The sequence below is a fragment of the Zalophus californianus genome, chromosome 10 (assembly GCF_009762305.2).
Source record: "Zalophus californianus isolate mZalCal1 chromosome 10, mZalCal1.pri.v2, whole genome shotgun sequence".
NCBI lineage: Eukaryota > Metazoa > Chordata > Mammalia > Carnivora > Otariidae > Zalophus > Zalophus californianus.
This window is the reverse complement of record NC_045604.1, coordinates 89,941,843-89,959,267: the sequence shown is the minus strand read 5'-3', so window position 1 is coordinate 89,959,267 and position 17,425 is coordinate 89,941,843. Positions and strand designations below refer to the sequence as shown.

The window sequence follows — 17,425 nt, the reverse complement described above, 5'->3', positions numbered from 1 at the left end:
GCCTGCCCCGCCCCCCCGGCCCCCACATCACAGCCCCACGTGGCCACGGACCAGCACCATGTCCTGTGCCTCAGTGTCTCCGGTCGGATCTTCTGGGGCAGAGCCTGAGACCGGGATGTGTGGAGGGCCCATGACACATGAAGGGACTCGCTTTAGGACACGTCTGTAAAGGAAAGCAGGATGAGGAAGGAGGAAAGAGCTCAGTGAAGCCGCGGTCTCTCAGGCAACGTCCCGGCATCCAGAGCATCAGCCACACCACAGGATTGTCCTCCTGAGGGGCTTGCCTTTGTCCCGGCTGCATCAGTACCTCGTGGGGGATAGGCTGGGGTCCCCTCACTTCCCAGGCAAGGGGGCTGCAGGAGGGGCAGCTGGGAGCTTTTCGGGTCTGGGCGGGCACCCTGGCACCTCCTGCCCTGGTTCTCATCCCGGACGGTCCAGCCGCTGCCTCGGCTTCCCGGGAGCAGGGCTGAGTTGGCTCAGCTGGGCACTTAGAACGGAGCCCTGGGAGTGTTGGCTGGCATCCCTGACAACCCCCAAGGCGGACAGGATGGCAGACTGAGAATAACGTTCACCCCAAAAGCCTGCACCTCCTTCACCCGCCCTGCCGCTGACACCCCCAGCCCTGGGCCCTAGCGTCTCTGGGACAGGACCGCGGCCTGGAGACTGGGCCCACGCAGAGCCACGGCGGCAGAGCCTCAGGGTGTGCGGGGCCCACGCGTGCTGGCGTCCTGTTGGTCCGGGACTCCACAGTCTCGCACTTCAGGCCCCTGAAGTCCACGGAGTCCTGCCACCTCTCAGGAGTGACAGGCTTCCCATATCACCCTCCCGGGGACGGTGCCTGAGCCCCGTGCTCCCTCCACCCATGAGCCTTCAGGAAGCTCCACTGAGAGTCTGCTGAACGCCGCGGGGACCCTGTGTCCCCCCAAAACGCACAGGGGCGGGCACTCTGCAGGCCGTGTCAGGAAATCCAGGGCCCCCCGCCAGAGGAGCTGCACACCTAGCCGCCCGCGTGGCATGAGCTGGAAAGGTGTGGCCGCAGGCGGAAAAGCACAGGCCGGTGCCCCTGCTGACGGGACACGTCCTGCCGTCGGTGGTGGCATGGCTGGCTGCCAACCCCTCGCTCTCAGCCGGTGGCCTTTGCTCAGCGCACCCCTGGCCAGACGCTCCTGACGGCCCTCCCAGAAGGCTGCAGGCAGCCCGTGCACCGGCATGTCACATCCGTGCAGTCACCTTTGCCCCCTCGGCTGGAGAGAAAGAGGTCAGGCTCTGCCTTCAAGCCTGGAGCCCGACTGCTCAGCAAGAAGAGCCCTGGCTGGGGGGCGGAGGGTTGGGTGGGAAAGGGGGGGGTCCGTTAGGGTCTGGGGGATCTACTGTCAGGTCCCTGGGCTCTGAGCGGGGTCCCGGTGTCGGAAGATTGTGGGCGGCTCCCGCGCTGGCTCCGTCCACAGAGCAGGTCCCATTGGGTCACGGGGACTGAGAGTGAGGAGTGGGTGGTCCCCCAAAGAGAAGCAGAGGAGCTGTTAGCAGAGAAGGGGGAACGGATGGCATTGGGGCCGGCAAAACACCCAGTGTCGGCCACACCGCTTCTGTGGTGTGGCTGTGGCTGGGGAGTAACTCTAGCGAGGGGGTCAAGGCTGGGCTGTGCAGTTAGACCCCCTGGGTTCACATCCTTGCCCTGTCTTACAAGCCGTGTGACCCTAACCAAGTTTAACCTCAATGGGCCTCGGTTTTCCTCTTCTGTGAAATGGGGTAATAACATGCCTACCCGGCGGTGTTATTGTGAGTATTCAGTGAGGTGATATGCCAACAGAGTGCCGGCCTCAATAAATAATTATTGACAATATTATTGTCATTAAACCCACATTTGATAAGGAACTCATTATTCAATAATAATGCTAACATGTATTGAGCCCTGCTGATGTGTCAGATGCTATTCTTAGCACTTCACGGGTATAAAATTCATTTAACCCTGGCCACAAGCCCATGAGAAAGGTACTCTTATGTCACCTCATTCTGTAGGAGGCAGCCAAGGCCCAGAGAGGTTAAGCAACGTCTCTGAGGTCACACAGCTGGTGAGCGGCTGTGCTGGCGGTCTGGGCCACCAGAAAACGGAAGCATCATCTTCCCTCCCCACCCATGTCTCCAGAGCCTGTTCTTTGTCACCTGCCTTCCTGAGTCAGCCTCAGACCCGGTGCCAGAGGAAACGGGCCTCCCTCGGCCCTCCCAGTGCCGGGCTCCAAACACTATGTCCCTGCTTCCGCACTGTCCTTCTGACTCCATCCTCTGTCCCTCGACTGTGGCGAAGGCTCAAGAAGCAGCAGCTGTAATTAGGAGAAAAGGAGCCACATTTGGACCCTGATGCCAAACTGCCTGGATTTGAATGCCAGATCTGTGGGCTGTTGGGCACGCTTCTTGGCCTCTCTGGGCCTCAGTATTCTCATCTGGAAAATGGGGATCATGACATGGCCTCGTAGGGCTATTGTGGGGATGGAAGGACATATATGGTGTGTTATGGAAAGTCTTTGATTTGGGTTTATACAGATAAGATGGGTTTGGGGGAAGAATGGCACAAAGGTGAGGTGTCCTCCTCATCACATGGTACGCCAGGAGGGGCACCACCTGGGATGCTGACCTCCCTCAATGGGTTAAGGGGCGGGGGAGGGGGGACAGCCTTCTCCATCACGAGGTAACTGTCTTCCCTTCCGCGAAGTTGAGCCCACACTCTAGGGAGGATGAGGGAACAGGGGCACTCAGCTCCTGGTCTCCTGGAGACAGGAGTACACACTATTTGGAAATCTTCTGTGGGGAAGAGTTCCCCCCTCTCTGTTCCTTCATGTTATTCAGTCATTTGTACCGGCACGGACTCGTGTATATTTGCGTTGTAGTCGCATCCCACGTTATTTATTTTCTTACTCACATTCTTCCAGCTCAGGCCAGTAGCAGCTCCTCACGTCGGGCTCCTGTGTCTCTTTAACATGTCCCCATCTCTCTGTCTCTCTCTCTCTCTCTCTCTTTTTTTTTTTTTTTTGACTACTTCCTTACTTTCTGGCACCTCAGATGCCCCAGCTCTAGAAGCAGCCGTTTCTCTGAGGAGCTCTGTTTCCTTTTATTGGAGAACGGTGTTTAGAAACCAAGATCTAGGCATATATAAGCAGCAGTAGCTTGTTGTTACTGCCTCAGGGACCGGCTCACTAGCTCCTGCCCTGGGAAGCCTTTCCTGACCCTTACCACACAGGACCACCGCTGTTATACTGCTTCCTTCCAGGATGCTCTACCTCTCTGGTCTTTTCTGGGGGTTTGCCCCAGTCTTGGGCCCCATGCCTGACACCTGTCCCGGGAAGGTGTTTTGGGAAAAATGCCTGGCTCTGGGGCAAGAGTCGGCGGGTGCTGAGAGCAGCCTCTCCAAGTAAAGGGCATGACCAACAAGCAGGTCGTTGGCACACACAGCGAGATGGAGAGAGAGCACAGCCGTGGGCCCGAAAGCGCCCTGAGCGGCTGCCTGTTCCTGGGCTGCAGACAGATGTCCGAGATGGTTTCTTGGGAACGCTGTGTCCCCACACGCCTGGGGCGGGGTCTCGCCCTCCAGAACAGTGCCCGGCTTCAGCCGGTTTGCCCTGCTCTGTTCCTCCTGTGGCCACAGCCCTGATCCTCCAGATGGAGACTCCCCAGTGCCCGCCCAGAGCTATTTCTTCCCTCTGGGCCTTTGCCTGGGCTGTGCTCACCACCTGATGTGCACTTTCTCCTCGCTGCCCTCCAGGCAGCTCGCCTACCTCTTAGCCAGCCTTGAAAGTCTCAGCTCAGGCCTCCCCTCCTCCAAGAACTCTTTCGTGACCCCTACACACACCCCAGGGAGAATGAGGTGTCACTCCTCCAAGCTTATCTCTGTTGGTCCACTTATCACATATTATAATTTACCCAACAAATATTTACTGAATGTCTGTCTACTGTGGGCCAGGCTCTGAGGGCAGAGTGGGGAGCGTGGCCACCAGCACTTGCTGAGTATTTCCATGTGCTCGCGTCCAGCCCTCGCCTTTGTCCTGTGGGGCGGGTGCTCTCACCATCCCGGCGTTACAGGTGGGGCCGGCCAGGCTGCCCAGCCACGCAGTGACAAAGCTGAAACTGGAATCCAGGCAGGCTGACTTCCTGGCCCCGGATCCTAGCCTCTAAATGCTTCCTCCCTTGACACACACAACGGCCCTCCCTGGGCTTACGTTCTATAAAGCAGGGGGCCGCTGATAAGCAAGCAGTTACCTAAAGATCATTTCCGATTTTGACCACATGCTATCAGGGAATAAGCAGGTAGAAACGATCAAGTAACCAGGTAGGGAAGTGACTCTGCCTGGGGAGTGTGGGGCGACAGGGCAGGGGTGGGGTGCGGGGGGTGGTCTCAGAGCAGGTGAATCCTGAAGGATGAGAAGAAGCCACTTATGTGGCCAGCTGGTCAGAGAATATTCCAGGCACAGGGGCCTTGAATTCAGAAACATCTCGGAATGCTGCTGGAGTATAACAGACAAGGGGGAGAAGACCAACATAGGGCGTTTGCGTTTCCTTCTGTGAGCGGCGAGGAGCCTCTGGAGGGTTCGGAGCAGAGGTGTACCCTGGCCCGATTCACAGTTCAAACCATCGCCCTGACTGCTGTGCAGAGGAATATCCTACTAGAACAAGAGGGATAGCAGAGGCTCCTGCAGGAGGCATGCAGGGCCGGGCACTGGTGGCTTGAACCCTGTTGCGGGGGGAGGCTCAGTGATGGAGAGAGGAGGACTAGCCAGAGGCACGTTCTGGAAGGGGAGCCTGGACAGGACGCTGCTCCAAGGCCCTTGCCATGCTGGGTCCCCCCCGCCACACAGTGAATGCCCAGGGCAGGACTCTCTTGTTCACCTCAGCTGTCCCCGACCCTGCACCTGCCTCAGGAAACACTTGTGGAGTGAAGAAATGTGATTTCTTCCTGATTTCCCTTTCACAATTGAGGACATCAAAGCCCAGAGGTGGAGTAAGCCGCTCATGTCTGCCCAGGGTCAGCTCCCAGCTTGGATGTCACAGCCTGCCCGGGAACCACCTCGTTCTGAGGTGGTGTGGGGGGTGTTAAAGGTGGAGGGAATGGCTTCCTAATGTCAACATCGGGGCAAATAACAGCTGACCTCATGGGGTTCCTGTGAGGATCGAATGAGAGAATGTACGCAGAACTCTGCAGCACCAGGCTGGCGCCTAAAAGTGGCACGGTCCGTGTTTCCAAATCCAGGGCTTGGAAGACAATATTGCATTTTGGTGGCTGTTTCTGCACTTCCTGTTTTTAATAAAACAAGAAAAACAAAACCACGCAAAGACGTTTGTAAAGCTATTCCTAACAGAGACCCGAGGACACACTTATAGACAGAAAAGAGCACGATGACCTCACGTGGACACGTCCTCCTGATCCCACAGCCATGACTCTTCCCCTCCCATCCATTCTGCAGCAAAGCCCAGACTCCAGGGTCTTTCACCCATAAAAAGCTCAGAATGTATCTGCAAGAGAGAAAGGCTTTTTTTTTTTTTAAACCAAACCACAATGCTATTATCCCACCTGAAAAAAAAATTGACAGTAATTCTTCAATACCATCAACTGTCCAGTCGTGTCCACGCTCATAAATGTCCTACCTTTTTGCTTGTTTGCATATGTGAATCAGCATCCAATTAAAGGCAGCATGTGGTGATTGCGATCCAAGTCTTTAAAGTTTCTGTTCATCTGTAGGTTGTCTCCCCTTTCCCCTCTCACAAGGTGTTTGTGGAAGGAACTGGGGTGTTTATCCTGTTGCATTCCCCAAGGTCTGGATTTTGCAGGTTGACTTTTCTTTGGTGTCTTTGAACCTGTTCGTCTATCTCCAGTATTTCCTGTGAATGGTGGTTAGAGACAGATGCTTGGTCCTGTTCGGGGAGGATTTTTATGTTTTATTAGCAAGGCCACCTCCTCGGAAAGCCTGTGCTCTTCCATCAGGAGAGAAGCACTGGCCACCACCAGTGGGTGTTGCCCAAAGCCATTAATTCGTCTGGGGTGCAAAATGTTGATCCATTCACTGCCTCTCCAAGGATTAGCTGGGTCAAACCAGAACTGTTTTAACAGCTATATGATAAGAAAAAAAAAAAAGAAGTCAAATGGAGGGAGCCATAGATTAGAAGAAACTTGAAAGACCTATCAACCAATTGCATGTTAAACTCATTTGGATCCCGATTTAAACAAATAAATTGTAAAAACAAAAATCGACATGTAGGAGACGGTTAGAGCTTTGAACTGAATATTTAACAATATTAAGGAATTTTTGTTAGTTATGTTTAACATGGTAATAGCAGTATTTTTAAAAGAGTTCTTACTTTTCAAGATACATCTGGAAATGTTTACAGACAAAATCATGACGTCTGGGATTTGCTTGAGAATAATATGGAAGGGAGATGGGGCGGGGCAGGTAGAGATGAAGCACATTAGTGGCCCCGCCGTGATGATTCTTGAAGCTGGTGGTGGACTTCACTGTCTTGACTTTTTTTGTGTTTGAAATGTTCCATATCCAAAAAAAAGTCTTTTTTTAACTGAATTCTTTGAAACTAAAGAATACCATTGCTACTGCTGTGAGCATCTTTAGGGAAATGTTTCTTGCGGTAGTTGACTTATTTCCTTAGGAAACATTTCCAGGACATAAGAGAGGACCCTGTATAGGGTCCCACACTCCTCCTTATAAAGCTGTGTCCTTCCTCGGCCTCTGGGGGGCCCTCTCCTGATTCATCCCCTCTCCGACCCACGTCAGCCACTTCCCTCTCTGAGTTCCCGGCTTAGCCAGCACACCTGGCTGGATTCTGGGGCTCCCCTCCACTATGTGTCCTGGACAGCAGACGGTCAGGGAGGCATTGGCTGGGGTGGGCCCTGCTCTTTGGCTGATGGTGTTTCTTTTAGGAACTTTACATCCATCTTCCACCCGGATTATGGCAACTGCTACATCTTCAACTGGGGCATGACAGAGAAGGCGCTCCCTTCGGCCAACCCCGGAGCTGAGTTTGGTAAGCCTTGGTTCATCCTGGGGCTGGAGTCGTGGGGCTAGAAGACCCAGTGACCATGAGCTGTCAAGGGGGAGGGCCGGAATTAAGACAGGAGGTGGCCCACGGAGGGGCAGCCACAGTTGGGCCTCTTCTGTGTGTGGGGAGCCGTTCCGTTGTCCCTGCAAAATGAACAACCCCTTTTAAATTTTTAAAAAGAAAGGAAGAGTTTTATTGGAGCCCAAGTTAGGAGAGCTGCTGGGGATACATAGTCTTCACAAGGAAGAGAGTGCTCTGGGAAAGGAATGTTTGGAGCAGGATTATATATGGTTTTTACATAAAGGGTTATAAACGATCATGACCAAGGCCATTCCGGAAAGTTACAGACTTTATCTTATGCTGTTAGTGTGTTCAAGGCTGTATGACTTTGATTTTATGGGAACCAGTGTTTGGGTTTTTTTTTTTTTTCCTTATGTTTGGAATGCTCCTTTTTGATTATTTGTTTTAACAAAGGAGATGTACAATGTGTGCTGCTCAGGGTGGAAATAGAGCCTCTGAGGTTTTGATGGAGTCATTTTGACCTTGGTAAATGTTAAACTATAGCTTCTCTGAGCAGGGCCCACGAATGCTAGAAATTGAAAATCTCCTTTATGATCCTCCCAGAGCTCCCATAAACGCCTGGGCTAGGGACCAGTGCTCCCATTTTGCTGCTGAGTCCCAGCTCCTGGGCCCGGGGGGAAACCCCAGCTCCACCACTGACCCCCCGGGTGAGCCTGAGCTCAAGACTGAACTTCTGGAAGCCATGGTTTCCCCGTTCAAAAACAGTATATGATAGCCTAGGAGAGCCTATTGTGTGCACCTCACGGTATCATCATGACATGAGGCCGTCACCCGCGTAGCACAGTGGCTGGCAAGTCCTACGTGCTCATTATATGCTGAATATTCTTTGGAGGCTTAAAGAACTTGCCCAAGAGCACCCATCTGACCTGCAGCAGAGCCCGTACTTTTACTGAGCCTCACTGCGGTGCGGTTCTTGAACGAGACAGAGAGGGGGTGGAGTAAACAGAAGCGAGAAGCGGTCGATGAGAGAAGCCACTGTGTTGGCCCGTCTCTGGGGAAAGACTCATGGTGGCCTCAGGTTGGCTTTGGCGATCCTCCCTCCCCTACCCCACAGCTCCTGGCCTCCCCAGCCTCTGGGAGGCAGGCTGTCATTCTAAGTCTCAGGGCTGTTGGTCAAGAGGGGCGCAGAGGGGATGCTGACCACCCATCACCCAGCCCCTGTGCCCCTGAGGTCACTGTGTATCACAGAGGCGCCAGTCACCTCACCTCGCTTCACAGGGGCAGATGGTTAGGACTAAGGAGCTCAGCTGCCTGTGTTAGAACCCCAACAATGCCCCCTTCTTTGCAGGTGACCCTGGACAAGTCCTTTCCCTTCTCTGTGCCTCAGTTTGCTCACCTGTAAAATGGGGATTATAATAATACCTTTGCTCTTGTGAGCACCAGTGAGTTCGTGTATAATAAAGCACTTGGCCCAGCACTCAGCACGTAGCAGGTGCTCGATGAATGGTAGCCTGTTGTCCTAGCCACTTAGCACAGCCCTACGGTGGTGCCTAAGTCCCTGCCTTCAAGAAGGGAACCATCGGGGGGCGGGGGGAAGGAAGACAGACAATAAAAGATTCGTATAAGTGAGGTACATACTTGGGAGGAATATTTCCAGAGCTAGGAGACCTACTCTTGGTAGTCAGGGAAGGCTTCTGGAGGAAGTGACACTTGGGCTGAGATCCAAAGGAAGAGCAGGAGGTTCTAGGTGAAGGGTGAAGGGTAAAGGGGGCGGGGACATGATCCCAGAGAAAGGGAACAGCATTCTTGAGGGAATAGCATTTGCGAAGGCCCAGCAACAGCAAGGAACACGGAAGCCAACAGGGATTGAATGATGAGAACGAGGACTCATAAGATTTGAGGTGGGCCAGGGCAGTCCTGCACCCCTGGATCTACCTGCCACGTGGATAGAGCTTGTGGGGCTGGGTGGGGAGGGAGAGACAGGGTGGCTTGGGCTAGGAAGGGGGCCTTGGAGAAGGCAAGAAGTCTCAATTTTCTCGAGGGGCAGCCAGCTTCCTGCGTGGGCCCTAGAGGTCTCCTTGGCTGGGTGGGGAGGGGGCCTGGACAGGTGGATGTGAGGGGGAGCGAATTCAGGCAGCCCTCGGCCCCACCTTCCCACAGGCCTGAAGCTGATCCTGGACATAGGCCAGGAGGACTACGTGCCCTTCCTCACGTCCACGGCCGGTGCCCGCCTGCTGCTTCATGGGCAGAGGTCCTACCCCTTCATCAAAGACGAGGGCATCTACGCCATGTCAGGGACAGAGACATCCATCGGGGTGCTGGTGGTATGGCCACAGCTCGAGGGCAGCCTGAGGGGGGCTGAGGGTGGAAGCTTCCCTCGCGGCCCATTCCCGCCTTGTCTTCGGGCTGGAACCCCGACCAGGGCCAGCATGCTCTGGCAGAAGGTGGGCACGCTCTGGCACCTACTGGGGCCCATGGCATCCCCACCGACTCCCGTGATGCTTGCTGGGAGGGAGGTACACACGGAGCAACCTCTCCGGAAACAGGACAAGCTGGAGCGCAAGGGGGAGCCCTACAGCCAGTGCACCATGAACGGCTCTGACGTCCCTGTACGGAACCTCTACAGCGACTACAACACGACCTACTCTATCCAGGTGGGAAGACAGTGCGGGCCCCGGGGACCCTGGCAGTCCGCATCTACCAGACCCGAGGCCTCAGGGCTGTGGGGGAGCTGGTCCTGGCAGGACGGGCTGTACTGGATTTTTGTGGGTGACCGCAGGGTGGTTTGGTGGGTTTTGTGGCCTTTGGGGCTGGAGAGCCAGTCCTGTCCCTGGGTGCCCACCAGGGCCCGGGACCGGCCACTGCTCATCCCCACTCGGCAGCTGTGCCCATGGGGATGCCCAAAACACACGGATCTCACTCTGGGGTCTCCCAAAAAGAACGCTTATGTGGGAGAGATGCTGTGCTAAGGGCTCGCCTGTGTTACATCATCCTGTGATCCTGTGTACACCCCACGGGGTGGTAGTAGCATTTATTAATATACTAACAATAGCATTTATTATATATATATATGTATATATATATGGTTTACTTGTTATAAGTACTGATATACGGAGAGGAGCAGGCTCATCATGTGCTGGGCAGGCCCTGTTGCAGGTGCTTTACATACAGTGATTCATTTAATCCTCACAGCGATGCTAAGATGTAGATAGTATTACTAGGAAGGAGGAAATCGGGGTGTACAGGCCCCAGTACAAAGGGCTCATCGACTTAGCTGAGAAGTCCCTCTTTGTATCCGGCCTCGATCCCCCTTGCTGCAGCTGGGGCTTCCCTCTCACCGTGACCTCCAGAGGCAGCCCGGGGGGCCTGTCCCGAGACCCAGCCCCGTGGAGAAAACCGTCTAAAGCCTCCGCACAGGTGACGAACGTGACCCCTGGCTGACACTACTTCCCCAGCCCAGGCGGCCTTGGCAGATAAGGAAGCTGAGGCATGACGGGGGGCAGTCTAGGGCCTGCTTCTGTGCCTGTTAGCCCTGAGCATGGTGTGGGCTTCCCTTTTGCCTGGAAATCCCACCGCCCCCCGCCCACCCTCCTGCCCACCCCGTCCAGCTGACCTGTGCGCCCCACACCCTGACCCGGCTGGTTTGGCCGCCTTCTATCTGGAGGGGCTTCTGCCTGCAGTGGGGAACTTGGGGGAAGCTTCCGAGCTAATGAAGGGATAGACAGCCAGGCAGCACAGGGAGGTGGGGAGCACAGAGAGGGAGGCCACAGAGGCATCCATCAGGCTCAGCCTTAGAGACCTCATTCCAGAAAAAGCTCAGCTCTTGCTTTGTCCGGTGCAGCCGCCCCTCTGGCCAGAGACCTTGGCAAAGACCCAGGCCCTGGTCGGGTGCTCTGCTTGCATCCCCCCAACCCCCAGCCTCTGTCGTGGGGCCTAGAGAGGACTCCTCCTTCCCAGGTGAGACAGTGAGGCCTGGAAGAATGCGAGACCCCGGCCCAAAGGCAGAGCTCCTCGTCCGACCCCGCTGGCCCCCTCACCCCCACTCTGTTTCTCCCGGCTGGGCCCGCAGGGAGGCCACAGCCCTGTCAGGGAGAACAGGACAGGGCCTGCCAGGCTGCAAAGGAGCAGCGCTGGGAGTGGGAGTAGCTGCGACGGAGCGGGCTGGCTCCGTGGCTGGCGGGGCAGAGCCCAGAGCAGGGGATAGCAAAGGTTGGAGCGAGGGCTCCTCCACACGCCGGACTCGGGAAGCTGGGACAAGCGGAGACACAGGAGTACCAGCCGCTTCCATTCCCCATGCGGTGCCAGGCCCTCCTGACCTTAGCCCACAGGGGCGACCGTCACCCTGCTCCACCTGTGAGTGACCGCAATTGGCCTCCGAGTGCGCTGGAACCAGGTTGGGGTGAGCTGAAACCCCAGCACGAGAGTCATCCCACGCAGACTCCAAGGCGCCAAATCCACTCTTCCTCCCCCTGTCCCCATGAGGGGACCCTGCCCCATCAAGGCTGGCAGCCCCATTAATGAGACCTATCGGAGGTTGGCTACGGTATTGGGACCAAGCCACCCCTCCCCATGTCCTGTGTGGGGCTCCGGCTCTGCAAGGTGGGGTCCTCAGAGAGCTGGGTCTGGCCCGAGTCCCTCCGCGGGGACCAGGCACTGAGCAGGACAGCCACGCCCTGGCTGCGGGGGCCAGGAGGTGCAGCTCCTCAGCCGGGGAGACCCCTCCCCTGGCTCCCCAGGCCTCGGCATTACCTCCCCCGGGGCCCCTACCTCCCGGGGCTGGGAGGGGGGGGGGGCTTCGCAGTCATGGCCATATTCTCCCGCCCTCCCACTGCAGGCCTGTATTCGCTCCTGCTTCCAAGAGCACATGATCCAGAACTGCAGCTGTGCCCACTTCCTGTACCCACTGCCCCATGGGGAGAGATACTGCAACAACCGCGAGTTCCCAGACTGGGGTGAGTGCGGAGCCCCGGGCACTGGGGCCCCGGGCCGGCTGGGGCTCTGACCGCAAAGACGGGGGTGGGGGGGTGGGGGCAGAGCTCCACGTCCTCAGCAGGGCGGGGAGTGGGGCCAGGCCTGCGCCTCCATGGCCTGCAGCCCTCCTCCGCCCCAGCCCCCCTCCCGCCTGTGTATGTGTGCCCCGTAAACACCTGCACACACGAGCTTGGCGTGCAGCGGCTGGCGAGGGCACGTATGTGTGTGCACACAGGAGAGGGCATTTGTATGCTTGTTTCTTAATGCACAGGAGAACTCGGGACCAGGTCTGCACGTGTGTTCATACATGGGCGTGGATGGCTTCCAGTGTTTGCATCTGTGCACGCTGGTTCATGTGCCCACACAGTGTGTGCGCACGTGTGCCCACAATGCCACACGTATGAGCCTCAGCATGCATGTCCATGTGTGTGAGCTCACTGGGTCTCTCCGTGGGGTGCTGGGTGGGAAGGGAGACTGAGGTGGCCTCCAAGAGTCTGAGGCCCGAAGCCACAGAAGTAGGAACCTTGGCATCCAAACATGATGGATGTTGTCGGAGGCAGGGAGAGTCCCACCACCTCAAAAAACCAATGAAATATGTAGCCAAGAGGGGGGAACCATCCCTTTGGACCACCCATCCCTTCATGCATGACCCCATCACCCTGCCCCCCCCAGCCCTGAGTGGGGATGACAGAGGGAAAGCTGCTCTCATCCTGCTGAGCTGAGTCTGGGCTGTTTGGGGAGAGGGTCCCCCAGGCCAGGCTGGGGCAAAATGGCTGGACATGGGGGGTGCAGGGGGGGAAGGGATGACCCTCCATGGCAGGAGAGCTTGGGCAGAGACAGCTCCCCCTCCCACCGAACCACCGGCCTTGGGTGGCCATGGTCAGGAGGGCAGGGGGCAGCTGGAGGCTCAAAGCGGGAGAGGAAAACATCTAGAAACCCCCTCCCTTAAGTCTCACCCCTCCCCCCCACCCGTCTTGCTCAGCCTATTGTTACTCACACCTGCGCATGAGTGTGGCCCAGAGGGAAACCTGCATCAACATGTGCAAGGAGTCCTGCAAGTGAGTGGGGGGCATGGAGACTGGGGGGCAGGGGTGGGGAGCAGTGCTGGCAAGGACAGCGACAGCCACAGAGCTGCCTTCTCTCTTCCAGTGACACCCAGTACAAGATGACCATCTCCATGGCCGACTGGCCTTCTGAGGCGTCTGAGGTGAGGTGGTGGAGTGGCCAAGCTCCTGGCCGCCCACCTTTGGGCTGGGGGACAGCTCTGGGCACAGGTCTGCAGGCTGTCTGTCCCCCCAGCCGTGTCTCCCAAGGTGCTGTGCTGGGGACACAGCAATGAAGGAGAGGCACAGCCCTTTGCTCTTAGGGAGCTTACATTCTAGTGGGGGAGACAGGCAACATGCGGAAATTAAGATCATTTCAAAGTGTGATAATGGCAGAAAGTAGATAGGATGAGCGCAGAGTAACCAGGGGAAACCCCTTTAGACAGAGCGGTCAGGGAAGACCTCCCTGCAAAGGTGACGTGTGAGTGAAAGCAGCAGGAGCTGAGCCAGCCTGGGCAGGGCTGGGGAGGACCATCCGGGCAGAGGGACAGCACCTGCAAGGGCCAGAGGTGGGAAAGACGCGGCGCAGGATGGCTGGGCCTCTGGGGGAAGCGTCTGGAGCCCAGAGGGCCTTCTCCCAACAGCAGCAGCCAGGGGGCACCATTACCTTCCTCCTCTCTGTGCCAACACACGGTCCCCAGGCCTTGGGGAAGCTTTGGGGCTGTGTCCCCGACCCGTAGTAGGGCCCATGATTGGGGGGGGGGGTGCTGGAGGTGCCATTTTTTTTCAGCTGCCTTCTTGGATTCCAGGATTGGATTTTCCACGTCCTGTCTCAGGAGCGGGACCAAAGCACAAATATCACTTTGAGCAGGTGAGCCTAGAGTCTGGGTGGGGCTGGGGAATGCGCAAAATGGGAGGAACTAGAGCCTCAAGGGAGGGGTTTGGATATAGGGCAGCTCCTCAGACACCTTCTCACACTGGTCAGATCCAGGAGGAGGCCTGAAGGATGAGGTACTGGGAATGAGAGAGAAGCCAGTGAATGGAATTCAGCGTCAACCACTTCCCAAAGGAGAGCCTGTTCTTCCATATGTCACCTGTTCACCCACCCACCCACCCATTCGTTCCTCCAGTATTCATCCATCCTTCCACCCATCCATCTATCCATTTGCTTGTCTATCCATCCATCCATCCATCCTCCAGCCCTCTAATTTTCCTCCCATCCATCTGTATCCATTCACCCATCCAGCCATTCATCCCCCCATCATCCACTCATCCATCCTTAAACTCATCCATCCATCCACTTATCCTCTACCCATTTCTCCATCTTTCCACCCATCAAAAACACAAACACGAATTGAGCACAGGAAAGACACAGGTCCATATTCTTGGGAAGCTCCAGTCTAGAGGACAAAAATATGCCAACAGGGCTTATGGTGTTGAGAGTCTCTATAAGACCCTTCCTTTGGGAGCACAGCAGAGAAGAAGCTATCTGCCTGAGAGATAAGGGAGGTCTGTAGAGGGAGCTGACGCTTGAGCCAACTCTCCAAGGAGGAGCAGGAACTGTTTAAATAAGAGGCAAAGATGTTCAGGCAGAAGACTGGAGGTGTGAGAGAGCATAACTTTTCTGAGGACTATCGGGTGCAAAGGGGAAACCGACATGGCCAACTCTCTGTGCCCCAGGTCCCCTGATAAAGAAGCAAGAATTAGGACTCTATCCAGAGCCTACTGTGTATGGGCTGGGCCCCTCAGGGGGGTGGGAGACGGGAGCTCAGAGGCAGTCTTCGGGGCCCCCCGGAAGGATGCTGGGCAGAGATGCTTTTCGTGGCCCCAAGGCCCAGAGGGGACAGGAAGGGCCGCACTTTGGGCTCTTGCTTGGACCTCACCCCTCCTGGGAGTAAACATGTGAGAAGCTCAAGGCAGAGGACTGCCCCTTGGCTGCCTTTCGTGTGTGTGTGTGTGTGTGTGTGTGTGTGCATGCACACGCACGCACGAGCGTGTCCCGGGGAGGGGGCACCAGCCCTTCTTGCTGCTTCTACAGGAAGGGAGTTGTCAAGCTCAACATCTACTTCCAAGAATTCAACTATCGCACCATTGAGGAGTCAGCAGCCAATAACGTGAGTCTGGGTGCTCCCAACTCTCAACCCTGCCCTGCTGCCCCTCCACCCTGCACGCTGAGGGTGGGGAGGGCCCCGAGCCCAACAGGGGAATTAGAATGGTTTCCCTGGGTTGAGATGGTCACCCTGTTCCCCTTCCTGGCCAACAGCCCCCCTCCCGGGAAGCCGTGAGGCAGGGCTCAAGGCAGAAATCTGTGGCCCAACCCCCACCCCCACCAGGCCATCCACCCTCTGCTCTCTGCAGATTGTTTGGCTGCTCTCAAACCTGGGCGGCCAGTTTGGCTTCTGGATGGGGGGCTCGGTGCTGTGCCTCATCGAATTCGGAGAGATCCTCATCGACTTTGTGTGGATCACTGTCATCAAGCTGGTGGCCTTCACCAAGAGCCTGCGGCAGAGGCGGGCCCAGGCTCGCTATGCGGGCCCGCCGCCCACCGTGGCTGAGCTGGTGGAGGCTCACACCAACTTTGGCTTCCAGCCTGATGTGGCCAGGCCTGGCCCCGACCCCGGGACCTACCCTGATGAGCAGACCCTGCCCATCCCGGGCACCCCACCTCCCAACTATGACTCCCTCCGTCTGCAGCCGCTGGACGTCATCGAGTCTGACAGTGAGGGCGATCCCATCTAGACCTGGGGAGCCCAGAACTCAGACCCAAGAAGCTGAATTCATGGCCTCGGGCTTCACTTCGGGGTGCAATCTCCAAAGGGCCAGGATGATGGGAATCCGAGGCCACAGTCTATGTGTGTCCCTCTACAGAGAGACCAGCAGCTCCTGGCCAGTCCCAGGCCAAGGGCTCTGTAGGGTCATGGTGCCGGTACGGATGTGGGTAAAGTGTACTCATTTGGTTCCTGCCCACACCCCCAACCTGACCTGATCCTTGGCTGGGACATCCCCAACTTGGCTCCGGAGAGCCTGGAACACTGTGCCCCGCAAACAGGCTAGTTTTTCCCAGTGCCAGTCACCGTCTGCTCTCGAGACAAAGAGCCAGGCATGCTGTGCTGTCTGTCCTCAGAACCTTTCCATCCTGGCCTTGGCAGGCCTCTGCCAATGGGTTTAGTGAAGGCAGCAACTGTGGAGAGCAGGAAGAGCATCAGGCCCAGGGGCGGGGTTGGGGGACCTGCTGCCAGATCCTAGAAAATAAAAGTTCTAGAAAATAAAAGTAGAACACACAGAGCTGAGCTTTGTTCTTTGTCGGACGGGGCAGTCGGAGTGCCCTGGTGCACAAGTGGGCTTGTGACTTATTCAGTGCCATCCACCGTACTACTTTGGGTTGCAAGGACAGAGAGAAATAGACTCAAGCTGGCTTAAGTGAAAGAATCTCAAGCAGCTCAGTGTCTCTCGGTCTCTGCTTTCCTCAGGCTCTCCTCACATTGAAAGCCCACCTGCGAGTCCAAACTCACCGTGTCTCCAGCTCAGCAAACAGCTAGGAGGAAGTACCTCATCCCTAGTTGTCTCTCCAAGTTCCCAGGCTGACTCTCATTGGTCACTGACTGGGTCACATGCATATCTCTGAACCAATCAGTGTGATAGGCTGCTTGGATTGGTCAGACCCTGCCCATACCTGAGGCCAGGTGGCCCCCAGCAGAATCACATGGCCCCAGGGGATAGGGACATGGCTCCAAGCATTGCCAGAAAAAATACAGGTCCTCAAGTTAAATATGAATTTCAGATAAACAACGAATTGATTTTTTAGTATCAGTACATCTGCATAATATTTGGGACAGGGGCGTCTGGGTGGCACAGTAGGTTAAGCGACCAACTCTTGATTTCGGCTCAGGTCATGATCTCAGCGTGGTGAGACTGAGCCCCGTATGGGGCTCCTCGCTCAGTGTGGAGTCTGCTTCAGATTCTCTCTCCTTCTCCCTCTGTCCCTCCCCCACCCGTGCATGCATGTGCGCTCCCTCCCTAAACAAAAATGTTTTTAAAATTAAGGGGTATCCGGGACATAGGATGTTAATAAAATCATCTGTTGTTTTTCTGAAATTCAAATTTAACTGAGTGTCCTGTATTTTTAGTTGCTAAGTATGGGAACCCTGACGGCTCTCCAAAGAGAGACCAGGAAGCTGTTTCCCAAGAAGAATGGGGCCTGCCAGGTGCAGGGAGCTGACCACCTGCCTTCCCCGGTCGCGAAGCGGCTCTGGCTGTAGAGCCTGGACGTCTGAGGGCTCAGCCCTGCTGGTGGAGAACACCTGGGCCCTTGGCTGGAAAGGCAAACAAGCAGGCCTCCCATTAAGTGCCCA

The 17,425-nt window shown here is 56.3% G+C and overlaps 1 protein-coding gene across 7 annotated transcripts in view; it reads left to right on the top strand.

Moving 5' to 3' along the window:
• Positions 1–17,157, top strand: part of SCNN1B (sodium channel epithelial 1 subunit beta) — a 58,123-nt gene extending 40,966 nt beyond the window's left edge. For 6 of the 7 annotated variants that reach the window (XM_035722515.1, XM_035722513.1, XM_035722516.1 and 3 more), the window contains 9 exons: positions 6,920–7,023; positions 9,220–9,383; positions 9,606–9,713; positions 11,894–12,011; positions 13,013–13,088; positions 13,180–13,237; positions 13,883–13,944; positions 15,112–15,187; positions 15,432–17,157. In XM_035722515.1, coding sequence (XP_035578408.1) covers positions 6,920–7,023; positions 9,220–9,383; positions 9,606–9,713; positions 11,894–12,011; positions 13,013–13,088; positions 13,180–13,237; positions 13,883–13,944; positions 15,112–15,187; positions 15,432–15,812 — 1,147 coding nt within the window. In that variant the 3' untranslated portion in view covers positions 15,813–17,157. Of the gene's footprint in view, positions 1–6,919; positions 7,024–9,219; positions 9,384–9,605; positions 9,714–11,893; positions 12,012–13,012; positions 13,089–13,179; positions 13,238–13,863; positions 13,945–15,111; positions 15,188–15,431 lie in introns of all 7 variants that reach the window. The other variant, XM_035722518.1, reaches the window with a different exon arrangement.
• The last annotated feature ends 268 nt before the right edge of the window (positions 17,158–17,425 follow it).